Raw genomic sequence first — 13,434 nt, 5'->3', positions numbered from 1 at the left:
TCTCTAAACTACAGCAGTAGTAACAGTGAGAGGGATGTCTAAGCCAATGTTCTCAAAGTTAAGCTAGAGTTCACAGGAAGGGTATTTGGCAGGTGTCTTGTTATTTCACGGTGAATCAATCTTTTTGATTGTTTGGGATCGATGGCTTTTGGATGGCCTTCTGCCCATCATTCAACAATCTTAAGTATGAAATTCAGCATGGCATCCTAAAGGTGAACTGTCATTTACAATGTAATGTAGGACCCAAAATGGCTACAACTGCAGTGGCACTGAAGTCACAAATCAACGTCAACCTCACGCACGCACGCACGCACGCACGCACGCACGCACGCACGCACGCACGCACGCACGCACGCACGCACGCACGCACGCACGCACGCACGCACGCACGCACGCACGCACGCACGCACGCACGCACGCACGCACGCACGCACGCACGCACGCACGCACGCACGCACGCACGCACGCACGCACGCACGCACGCACGCACGCACGCACGCACGCACGCACGCACGCACGCACGCACGCACGCACGCACGCACACACACACACACACACACACACACACACACACACACACACACCTCAATCTGAGATTCCTCATTTCCTTTGGGCAGCCAGAAACCGCTGGCACTTAAAGGAGTAGTTCACCCCCAAAATTACTTTTTTTCTATTGATTAGTCACACCATGGAGACTTGAGTTCAATAATATTTTTAGTTATTTGTCGCATTCCTAAGACTAAAATTTGATTTGAGGAAATTTATCCCCATTGATTCCGGATGGGGACCCGAATCGATTTGGGTCCCCATCCGGAACGAATGGGGGTAAATTTATTGTTATCACATTTTTGTCTTAGGAATGCGACAAAAAAATTAAAATATTATTGAACTCAAGTCTCCATGGCGTGACTAATCAATAGAAAAAAAGTCATTTTGGGGGTGGACTACTCCTTTAAGCTGCCTGACAGTGTGTTACAGGCTCAAGTCCCGATCCCGATGACCTTTGCTGCGTGTCACTCCCCGCCTCTCTCCCCATATCCTGTCTCTCTACTATATATACTATCAATAAAGACAGAAAAAATAAAAACATAAACATCACTTGGTTGAGCTTAAGAGTTGAATAGGTCGCTGTTCCAAACTGTTTATTTTGATTGAAGAGGCTCTAGTCGCCCTGCACACACTATATTCATAAAGGGTAATGTTTGTGTGCATTTGCATGCGTGTATGTGAGAGAAAGAGAGAGAGAGAGAGAGAGAGAGAGAGAGTAAAAGTTGCTGCAGTGAGTCTGAAACTACTCCACTCCCCAGGGGAGCTGGGATGCTTTACTGTCCGTGATGCTGTAAAGAGAATCCCATTCACACTCCTCCTCCTCTCGCTGCCCGTATCTTTGTTGGGTGCAGTACTTCACTACATTACCTCTTCTCCTCTCTCTCTCCCGTCTTGCCCTCCCTTATTGCAGTACTTTACATTAACTCTGTCCTTCTCTCTGTCCCCCACTTTAATGCCTTCCTCCACCTCTCTTTCTCTTTCTCTCTCACTCTCTCTCTCCATCTTTGTCCTTAACCCTGGACTGTCTACAACTTTCCATCTTTTTTCTTACCTCTCACATTACTACCTACACCCCTTTTTCTATCCTTACCCCCAAACTCTCTCTCTCTCTCTCTCCCCCCCTCTTTCCCTCTCTTCCTGTCACTCCCCCATTCTCTTTTCCCTCTCTCTCTCTCTCTCTCTCTCTCTCTCTCTCTCTCTCTCTCTCTGCAGTACAGTAACAGTTTGCAGTATGTAGGGCAGGTAATTGTCCCTCAAGAGAGTGTCGAGCTGCAGCAATGCAGACATTCACTGATGGAACAAACAACGAAAAGAAAACAAAGTTTATGAACATCTAAAACCAAGTAGCAAATGTGTTTGGAATGAGACTGATTGTTTGAAAAACAAACAATTCTGAAAGTTGACTTGTACCACTTCAAACCAGAAATGTTTTCTTGTGTGCTTACTGCTTATTATGAGTCATTTGATTTAAACTCGTATGACAGGTGGTTTTGCAACAGTTTTAGATCAAATTGATATTGGGAACGTCCTTTACTGACTGAGTCAACACTGCATTGCAACACTGTTTCTCAAACGTTTTATTTACTTTTCTACCACACACACACTTACTTCTTACTAACACACACACACGCACACGCACACACACACACACGCGCTCGCGCGCACGCACACGCACACACACACACACACAGGCTATTTAAATCTCTATATATAAAAAATAAAATAAAAACATCCGCAAGCTAGACTTTTGTTGCATGTGCCGCGGTTCCATACTAGTCAAGCCCCCAGAACGGCTTGTAAATATTGAAGCGGCCGCCCTACTGGCCAAAGCTGGAATTTCAGGCCGGGTGAAACATACAAGCACGAGCATAAGAGCGTGCCGCTGGGGTCTACAATAGGGTTCAATGGACGTCGACTTCGTTCGTGACATCATTACGTCTCAACATCAAACATTTTGGCACATAGGTATGTGCCAATTTCCCCCAGAATGCACCTGGATTAGCTACTTCCGCATGCGTCAAAACGCCACTGAACATGTGGTTTCATTTTATGCTCTCAAAAAATGTGAATCGTGTGAGAATCGTGATCTAGATTCTTTTGGAGGAAAATCGAGATTCACAGTATGGTTATCACAATTCATGGCTCAATATATTGTTGCTACGGAAATGTTACTACTCAGTTTCTCGCAGTTATCTTAAAACAGTTGCGTTATCTCAACCACAGCAGATGCATGTTCCATGGCTGTATCAAGGAAACTAGAATTGCCTAGTCTTGTTTAAACGGAGGGGGGTAGCAGTGTTAACCCTGCAAGGCCCAGAAACCTGAAGGCCATAGTACTGAAAAATATTGCCAATTTACATTTGAATTGCCCAATGGCAAAAAAGTGATCACTTGGATTCCAATGTGCATGAGAAAGATATCTACAGTAGCATACAATTTGTTACTACAGTTATGACCATGACATTGGTCAGGAGAGATGTTTAGACATTTGCTCGGGACCCAAACTAGTGAGTAGATCTACAAACACACAACACGTCGATTCGCCCTGCGTTGCGAGCTTGTAGATCTTTATACTACTTCTTAATTATTATTTTATTTATGGATTTTTTTTTTGTCTGTTTGTTTTAAAATGTATGGGGTTGGGGGCTCCATGGGGTCCCCAGCAAAATGAGGAACAGTTTTCGTTTCTATTATTACTTTCAGCATTTACAAATGGACGTCCTGATCTGCAAGCTCAAAACGAATTGCAATGCAATGCCTTGGAATCATTTTGAATAAATTTGGAAAAATCTTTCTTCTGGTGGTCCCTGGCAAAATATTTTCAGCTGTGGGCCTGCCGTCAAATGATTGATTTGGGGGTCTTTAATGAAAAAGTTCATTAGAAGAAAAGATAATGTTTTCCTTACAGCTGCTTCAGTAACTTTACAAAGTGCCAATTAGAACAGTAAGTTAAACAGGCATAAAGATATCAAATACACCATATGACACCTTACAGTACGTAAATGATCAAAACAAAAGTAAACAGTCATCAGCAACTGACTGCTTTCAAGTGTACATACCAATTACCAGGCATAGCGCTGGCCAGCTATAGGGGTCCTTCACAAATAAGGAAATAACTTGAATAGGGTCCACAAGGATGCCATATCTAATGAACCATAACATAAAAAGACGTATTAAAATGTGACATCAACTTTCATTTACAGTATATACCGTATAATATATACAATATGTACGTAATAATTTACATGATATTCAATGTTTACAATGACAGGAATTAATTTTGTCTTCAGAAATGTTCATTACACTTTCATAGTCATGGTTTAATGTGAAACAATGCACAGTATTTATGTTCATAATTTGACAAAGGGATAAAACCATACAAAATGCTTTGCAAAAGGTTGTAGCCATACTTACTTTAATAGGTTTTCTAAAAAAAGACGAGCATTGCTCAGCACCTGTAAAACAAAACAAATAGTAACGTTACTAGCTGAATAATCCAGTGTGTGTGTGTGTGTGTGTGTGTGTGTGTGTGTGTGTGTGTGTGTGTGTGTGTGTGTGTGTGTGTGTGTGTGTTTGCGTGCGTGCGTGTGCCTACGTGCCTGTGTGTGAGTGCAGATTGCGTGTACATAAATGGAAAAAAGGAATATGAGGTGATGCTAAACAGGCTCATAGATAAGCTCAGCAAATACATTCTGCTCCTCATTAACTTTATTCACTCTTTACTCTGTTCTTTCACTTCTCTTTCTTTCTTTGTCACCATTTCCCCTCCTTCCCTCTTTCTTCACCAATGTTTGGGGAACCCAATTTTAATTACGTCACGCGCACGTCGCTTAAGTTAACAGGTCAGACAATGGTGTATTGATATGCATACAGCCTCGTCCCTTTGTTAAATCACCCTGTTGTGACACTAAAGCGTTTGTAAACGTTGTTTTGCATCGACGCATGTCCGTGAGAGGTGTGACACTTCTCAGAAAAGATAAGGGACGGCGTGTACACGCGTTTCCCTTGTTTGTCTCCACTACCCCACCCTCCATCTTGCTAATTGAATTGAATGGAATAAAACATTCCCCGTCTCTTTTCCTCCTCTTCTTCTTCCTTCTTACTCTTTCCTCCATATCTCCCTGTGTATCCCCACTCATGCCTCTGCTTCCGCCTCCTCTGCCTCTTTTCATCTCTCCCTCTGTCTAAAAGGATTGTAATATCTCATTAATCAACACAAAGCCCCCATGCTGCTAACTGGGGATGGGACAGAAGTTCAGCGGCAACGAGAGGAGCCTCCTGTGATGAACACAACGATCTGTGTTCAAAGCCTGGATTAACAGCAAGCAGCCCTCACTGGTTTTTATCTCCTCGCCTCCCATCCTCTCCCATTCCATCACTTCTGCTCGGGCACAGAGGAGGAGAGAAGCTGAAAAAGATGCCGAGCCTATCTCGCATTGATGCGTCTTGTTTATTTTGAGGTATATTTATTGAATGTCGATTTGTCTTACTCTCCTTGCAAACATTGTATATGCTTTTTGAAGACATTTCACCTGATAGAGGATAAGGTAGTAGCCTATGCTAACACACACATTGATTGGATACAATCAGGCCTGGGATTTCACCATATTAGAGTCAAGGCCAGTTGTTGGGTACAATACCATAACAAATCTCTTATCTTGAAATTGCTTCTTTAAACAAGACATTTGTGCTGTATAACAAGTGATCTCTCTTGACACTAGAAAGACATACCTGTCAGTGGAGGGCCATCAATTGAATTGAAAATATCTTGAATAGAGGCATGCTTGTTTTTCTAAGCCATTTACTGTAACTAAGTCCTGAGAGTTAAATTCCAGCCTCAAGCCATTCACTGCATGTCATCCCCCAATGCTGTCCTGTCCCAGTAAAGAAGATATTCCCAAGAAATGCTTTGATAAGTCCGAGTACAGAGTAAAATGTCTTGCTAAAATTTAATTTTTTTTTATGTAGTGCATCTAAGCTGGCAGGAAACCAGATCTGACACAGAATCAGACGTGTCGAGGCAACTGAAAAGGAGCGGATATTTATAGAAACATGGAATAATTTAATTAATTTCATTTTAATTTGCTTCTATTAATCTATGTGGGTGGATTATCTTGCACTGTAACTGCTTTTTCTTTATGATTTCTACACAGCTAAGGAGAAATAAACTGGGTACCAACATCATTTAACTGATGCTTCTCAACTTCAGTGGATGGTTTTGTTTAATTTCACTTTTCTTTGCCTTCAAAGCCATAATCCACAGTGGCAGTGCAGCACCCCTGGATAAAATAGAGTTGCCCTCTAGTAGCTTTGTTCACATTTTGATTCACTGATCATTAAAGTATTTTCTGTTGAAATGTTGACTATTTCATTATCAACTACTAGAAAATATGCAATTGGAAATTGCAAGTGTGGTTGCCTATTTATTGCTTAGATAGCCAGAACGTCATGTGAAGCTCGTCCAATCCTCAAGCTTGCACACTCCCCCATTGAACTCAATGTAGGAACTTTTTATAGTCTGGATTGTGAAAATAAGAAAGCTGGGCCAGAACTATATTGTGTTGCCAACAGCAACCAAACTAATGAAGATGAAATTGGAAATTGCAAGTGTGGTTGCCCTGGATTTCCTTTCAAGGCAATGGGGAAAGTTTATTCACTAATATTTTAAAGCCCGTATATGAAGATCTCTGTGTCAGTCCATGTACCTTTCATGCCCATATACAGTATGGAGATCCCTGATGTCATCAATATTAAGCCCATATCTTGGAATACCCATATATGGACATATACTGTGTCATTCTCATGTGGTCTATATATGGACCTACTCTGTCAGCCTCCTGTCGTCTATGATGTCAGACATGATGATGTCAGACATCAAATCCATATCTGGGAAATGTTTATATTTTTTGAGCGGTGTAAACCGCTCCTATAAGTGGCTGTGTGTGTGTCCGTAGCCTTAAATGTGTGTGCGTAGCATCATGTTTGTCTAGTGATGTCATATGTCGTGTGTCTGTAGCCTTTTTCCTCAGCGTTTTGCCATAGCAAAATGTGTATGTTGTCCGTAGCTGTGCGTGTGTCCGTAGCCATTTTCCTCAGCGTTTTGCCATAGTAAAATGTGTGTGCGTAGCATCATGTTTGTCTAGTGATGTCATAAGTCTGTAGCCTTTTTCCTCAGCGTTTTGCCATAGCAAAATGTGTGTGTGTAGCATAGCCTGTACATCCTAGACTTAAATCCTAGTCTGAAGATGTTATGCAAGCACGACCACTGCTCACTTCACATTGGGTGTGATTTTTTAATTAAAATCAATGGAGATAATTAATTCACAAATATATGTATATAAATTAAACTATATGACGTATCTCTTAGCAAAATAGCATGCATGCATGTCCCAATGAAGCCGGTCGATTTGACATATGGCCCAAGTGCGTGCCACCAAAACTGTGGGAGGAATTCCGCAGGAAAGGTTTACTTAGTTGGAAGATGGAATAAAGTCCTCTGGTTGCCCCTGCGGATGCAACTGCACAAATAATAATTACAGAAAATGTTTATAAACATGCTTGACTTTATACCACACACACAAAATCATCAGCATCACTGTATTTAATATTCATCAACTGTGTCAATGTTTTCTTTCTTTCATTTTCTACATCATTTTCACTCTCGTGTCTTGCTCCCTCCCTCTCTCTGCCATTAAAGCTATAGTGACAATAAAGCACGACACAAGGTTATTGCCGGGCTGAACAGGTTCTTTTGTTAAACGTTATGGAGCAATGGCTCTGAAAATATATCTTACTTAAAGAGGACCTGCACTCAGGATTAAGGACTCACTAACGTGTATAGTCTTTTCTTTTCATTTTTTCTTCACATATTTGCAGTTATGAAAATAAATGCACTTGGATGGAAAGGACAGAGCAAGAGGCTGTTAATTTACGTTGCATTCACTTCAAACATTTTGAAAAGCCCTGCTTCAGTGTATACTGTGTATACTAAGCTGTATAGACTTTGAAATGTATGGTATGGACTGAGTCGCTTAAAGCACAGTGAGGTTACAGAGAGAAGGTTGAGGATTTTAAGTACTTAGGGGGAAAATTCCAGAGCAATGGAAGAGTGTGGAAAAGAGGTGAAGAAACAAGTGCAAGCAGGTTGGAACGTACAGTATGTTGATGTGATGGGTGATATGAAAGTATCAGCTATGAAAGGGAAAGTGTACAAGACGATGGTGAGTCCAGCTATGTTGTATGGTTTAGTCACACTGAGGAAAAGACAGGAAGCAGAGCTATAGCATATTTTGGCCCAAAATAGCTGATCTACAAGAGCAGCTTGACGTGTTGAAAGCTTGTAGATCAGCTATGTAGATATGTAGAACGCTTGTAGATCAGCTATCGGGGCACTCTTTAATACTGAAGATTCTGTGTACGACATGGCTTTCTACACAGTACAAATTCTTTCCGCGTAAAATGCTGCGTTCAAGTTCAGGAGAGTTAAGAAAAAGGCAATTCTCCTGAATGCTGCCTTCGGGTATGGCATGGAAAGGGGGGTATTTGCATTTCTTTCACCCTAGTAAATGCTGCATTCATAGTCTGGAGAGGACGTTTTTTACAGGCGGATAAAAGGGCAGGGGTTCAAGCCCCCTTTGATGTGTGCATCTACCTGGGTAGCAAAGACTAAAATGTTGAGGTTCTCTCTGGGAGTAACAAGGATGGATAGGATCAGGAACAAGTACATCAGAGGGACAGTGCATGTCAGATGTTTTGGAGATAAAGCCAGAGAGGCCAGACTGAGATAGTCTGGACCTGTGCAGAGGAGGCATAGTGAGTGATATCGGTAGAAGAATGCTGAGGTTGGAACTGCCGGGCAGGAGGACTACAGGATGACCAAAGAGTAGATTTATGGATGTAGTGAAAGAGCACATGAGGTTAGTTAGAAGAGGAGGCAGAGGACAGGGTGAGATGGAGGCAGGTCATACGCTGTGGCCACCCCTGATGGGAACAGCTGAAAGGAAAAGAGGAAGAAGAAGAAAGCTGGATTTGCGCTGACCAGAATAGGAAAACAGGGTCTGAGGGGTCTCAGAACCTGGTGATAGTTGATGCATTCCAAAGTGATGGGGCTGGGAATCTCTCCTTACAACTTCCAGTAAGTTACAGAGTGGGCAGCAGAGAGCTGAGCCTGCTTTGGGCGGCAGGGAGAGAGCTGCATTTGCCAAATAAAATATTTGCATCTATCTGGCTGTACACCTCAAGCTCTCCAGGATTTTGCAATCGCAAGAACTGAAGCAAATGCAAGCAACCCCTGCAATAAATTTGCCCGATCCCTGCCATATTTCCACATAATGGTCACATAAGAACTAAGACTGCTGTTAGTGTGTGCTTGCCTAAACAGAAAGAGCGGAAGGCAGACCGAATCAGATGTGTGTATGGAAGAGAGGAGGAGTGTACCATTATATACTGCACATATACAGCATCAGTTAGAACAGGGGTTTTCAAAGTGGGTGACGGGGCACACTGGGGTGCCGCGACGGCAGTCCAGGGGTGCCGCGAGATCATTTTGATAATATTTTAAATTTATTTGGACATTTAAAAATATATTTAGTATCATTTTAAACTTGAAGTACAAAGTTATTTTCAGTCACCAAAATGGCTATGATCTTGCTTTCCTCGCAACATAATCGTTAAAATATGCTATAAATATAAGGTGCTGGGAGTGAAAATTAGGAATATAATAATCTAGGGGTGTCTCGGATTAAAAATATATTCATGGGGTGCCCCGAGCCAAAAAGGTTTGGGAACCCCTGAGTTAGAATATAAGTACAGTATGACATTATTATTATTTTTGATCTAATGAATTATCATAAACATTAATAGATTTATTAATTCTTCTTTTTTTTTATGTGTGTAAATCATAAAGAATGTCTTTTTATGCTTTTTTTCTGACAAGTCTGAAGGTATCATATCTATGATCTCTGCTCCGGTATCAATCACTGTGTACCTTGCCCTTACCGTAAGACTTTTAAAGGCCAAACACACAAAGCTGTCTTGTCCTGACTAACTACTGTACGTTGGATGATCAGATTGGGTGACATCAGGTGACATCTCACGTTTGAAAGTTGCTACAGAAACACCCTTACAGACCACAGATATAGTAAAGTTTCGTAAATCCGTGAATTGAGAAAAATACCCTATCCTGTATCTTTTTTTCAAATTCTACCAGCTTGTGTCCCCCCGGCCCCCGAACATCATCTGTTACCTCTGACCTGGTCTATTTCCCATTACTCTGCCCTTGGGGTAAAAGGAGGGGTATGGTTGGGTCCCGACACATCAAGTGACTTTAGCTTACAGCTGGTTCAGTTTGGATATGACATTAGATGGCCACAGTCACTGTGTGTTGGATTTCGAGGTGTAGATGCTGGTAGTCTTGCGTTGCCAGACAATCGGAGATCTCTGCCAACTGATGTCTGGGGACATCAAAATCAGTAGTTGCTAGAACAACAGGGCCCTGACTGCAGTGGAAAACCAATCAGACCACCTCAGTCCCAATATGAAGGACGGTCTCTAATTATTTCCACACAGTTTTAGCAGTCTATATTTGAGTGAATAGTTTAGAGATTGAAAGCACTTTAAATGAACATCCTGTTAATAAGCATTAATTAACAGTTAGTAAACATGTTAATTGTTAAGAGATTTGTAAGCAGTTATAAGAAATGTTTATAGACTGCTTAAGAACATGAATAAAAGCCTTTTATTATGTTGTAATATCTTACCTTACCATCCTTTATTATGCTGTTTTGTTGCTTTATTAACATTAAAACATATTTATTATGCATTTATTAGCAGTTACCTATGCACTTATTAACAGTTTAACTACGATTTTTGCATCGACCTGGTCTAAAATGGGAACAATGCCTTATTAAGGTTAGTATTCCTACGTCTTAGCATGGTGGCATCCAGTTAATTTTCCCATAGCTTCGTATGATTGGCTCGGTTGCAATAAATCAAATTAACCAATGAAATCAGCCAACCAAATGAAGCTATGGGATATTGAACCAAAACAGGAAAAAGGTATGCCAGGAGGTAAAGGTACCTTACTAACAGTTAATTAATGCTTAGAACAGTACTGGGAGGGTAGAATGGACTAATATGTGGATTTTCATATCAGAGCAGTGTTTCACATATGGGTTTCAATGTTTCAGTGTGCGCGCGTGCGTGCGTGCGTGCGTGCGTGCGTGCGTGCGTGTGTGTGTGTGTGCACGCACGTGCGTGCGTGCGTGCGTGTGTGTGTGTGTGTGTGCATGTGTGTGCGCGTGCGTGCGTGCGTGCGTGTGTGTGTGTGTGTCTTACCAGCATGACCACACACCAGTTGAGAACTCCTCTGTAGTTGCTGAAACCACTGGCTGAGCTCAGCAAGGACTCCCGCGACTGGTGACAGCTGGAGTAAAAGGGAAATGAGTGGGTGGATACACTGATGTATATGACTGATGAATGAATGCATAGCACTGTAAGACAAACTGACGGCACAGAGCTTCCTACAACAAGTGATGTGACAATCAGAGTGTAGACAAGACATGTTCACATGAATGAGTATGGTTGGTAAGACAGTTTTTTATCATCAAAAATTCAAAATGCTGGCAGCTGCTGCTGGGTGCCTGGGGTAGTTTTTTCTATTGATTAGTGATTACTCACCTCATGGAGACTTTAGTTATATAATATATATTTTTTATTATAGTATATTTTCCCCCATTGATTCCGGATGGGGACCCGGATGGAGAGTAATGCATTTGGGTCCCCATCCAGAATCAATGGTGGTAAATTTACTATAACATTTTTATTTTTTTGTCTTAGGAATGCTACAAAATACAAAAAAAATATAATTGAACTGAACTCAAGCCATCCAGTGTAAATCCCTACCTTACTTTAAGAGCCACTTATAGAGATTCAATTCAATTGATTCAATACTTTATTGCCATGTCAACAGAGTTGATTGGAATTTGTTTATATGAGTAAAAAAAACTCAACTGTACTGTCATGAAACTGTAACTTTTCCTATGCAAACTTAAATAAAGTCTTCAATCCGTTCAAGCTGTTAAAACAAAATTTGATGATCAAATGTTGTTTTAACAGCTCAATGTTCTGTTCATCCACCCATTTCACAAATATCTGCTTCCTTTTAGTGCCCACTCTTCTCGAGTGTCCACTGAGTGCCCACTGCCCACTTGACCTGCCCACTTCATTTTAGTCCTCAAGTAGTGCCCGCCCACTTTTCAGTTTTCTACTAAACTCGCAGTTCAAGTTCACGTGTATTCCTGAGGGAAGATGGGGTGAAATCTGAAATGGCTCCTATAGTGCAACAAGTAACTTATGTTATTTCTTGTGAATGATACATTTTAAATTGATTGTGCATTTTTATTTTTGGCACATGATGCGGAGGAAAAAACCTTGAAAACCCGCCGTGCATCACTGCATCCCACCGTCGGCACGGCCTCCTGCGTTGTAAATCGATGACGCACCCTTCCCAAACAAACTCGTCACAGTGTAACCTCAAATAAACTTCTGCACGGTTGGAAAGTTAAACAGGAGGAAACAGCCTCTGGTATGTTTGCACACAACTCTGTCCCTCCTTGCACTGCGAATACACATCATTAGTCAAAATGTAGACCTATTCCTCATAAAGAATTGGACAACTTTAGACATTTTGCATAGCCAAGAAAGAGAACTAAACATTGCAACTTTTCTCACCACAATCTGTCACTGAGGCTGAGCTGATTTGTTCGTCTTTTCTTCTCATTCTTTGATGATTTGGAGTGGGCTGAGTCTGCAACCCCGCTTTGTTGTTGTGTCTTCACAGCCCGGTTCTGTCCGTCAGCAGCGGTCGCTTCAGTTTGACACGCCGGGACAGAGTCCCCATTCATCGGCTGCAGGGTAGCCGTTCTCCCTGTCGATATGGTAGCCCTTCTGCCACGGCGGCGGCTTATGATGGGCCCCTGTGCTGCGCTGGAATCCCCCATAGTGTAAGGAACTCACACTAACAGGCTATCGTTTAAATTATTTCACCCAAGTAAATCACTTGCCAATATGCTATGCCATTACATTGAGACGACTGCATGCCTGTTGCTTCTGTTGTTGCACAATCGTAGTAAACATTAACAATAGGAAGTCGTGGACTGTCCGCCCTACAAAGTAGGAGTGTGTATGCATGATGACGCCGCAGTGGTGTAAAAAGTACTCAAATGTTTTACTCAAGTAAAAGTATCACTACTGGTGCAATGTAGAAATACTGTGTTGCACTTGCAAGTAGAAGTCCAGAGTTCAATTCTTTTTTACTTGAGTAAAAGTACAAAAGTATTGGTATCAAATAGACCTACTTTTTGAGGCCTACTCATTATGCAGAATGTACAAAATTCAAAAATATTTTGAAAATAGCTTTGCAACGTATTTTGAGCTTGTAGATCATCTATTTCTTTTTAAAGTAGCCTATTTAGTATTTTTTGTTTTGTAATAATAATCAAAATGTACAAAGTAACTACATTTTTCAAATAATTGTTGTAGAGTAAAAGTAGCCTACAATATTTGCCTCTGAGATGTAGTGGAATAGAAGTAAAAGTAATTGGAAATACTCAAGAAAAGTACAAATACCTCAAAATGGTAGTACAGTACTTAAGTAAATGTACTTAGTTACTTTTACACCACTGACTGCATCTCCGTGAACTGTAACTGCTCTGACAGGTTACTCCGGATCCCAATTGGTTTGTGTTGAAACAGTCACAGTGGGAAATGGAGTCATGTGTCAGCCTGCCAACAGGCCTGGGCTCCATCCTCGCAGGCAGGTAATGTCATTGCGACCGTAGGTCGCATTTACTACCAAAACCTCCACCGGCTGTCCGTCTGTCTGTC

The 13,434-nt window shown here is 41.5% G+C and overlaps 1 protein-coding gene across 2 annotated transcripts in view; it reads right to left on the bottom strand.

Moving 5' to 3' along the window:
• Positions 1–12,668, bottom strand: part of dgat1b (diacylglycerol O-acyltransferase 1b) — a 40,494-nt gene extending 27,826 nt beyond the window's left edge. Inside the window, exons 1-4 of one of the 2 annotated variants that reach the window (XM_080745161.1) lie at positions 12,280–12,668; positions 10,885–10,972; positions 3,964–4,004; positions 3,609–3,694 (exon numbers count right to left, since the gene is read on the bottom strand). In XM_080745161.1, coding sequence (XP_080601287.1) covers positions 3,609–3,694; positions 3,964–4,004; positions 10,885–10,972; positions 12,280–12,548 — 484 coding nt within the window. In that variant the 5' untranslated portion in view covers positions 12,549–12,668. Of the gene's footprint in view, positions 1–3,608; positions 3,695–3,963; positions 4,005–10,884; positions 10,973–11,978; positions 12,129–12,279 lie in introns of those variants that run through there. The other variant, XM_080745162.1, reaches the window with a different exon arrangement.
• Positions 12,669–13,434: the final 766 nt, after the last annotated feature.

The sequence above is a fragment of the Nannobrachium achirus genome, assembly GCF_963921795.1.
Source record: "Nannobrachium achirus genome assembly, chromosome: 2".
NCBI classification, from domain to species: Eukaryota; Metazoa; Chordata; class Actinopteri; order Myctophiformes; family Myctophidae; genus Nannobrachium; species Nannobrachium achirus.
The sequence above is the reverse complement of the archived record's forward strand: the minus strand, read 5'-3'. Positions and strand labels throughout refer to the sequence as shown.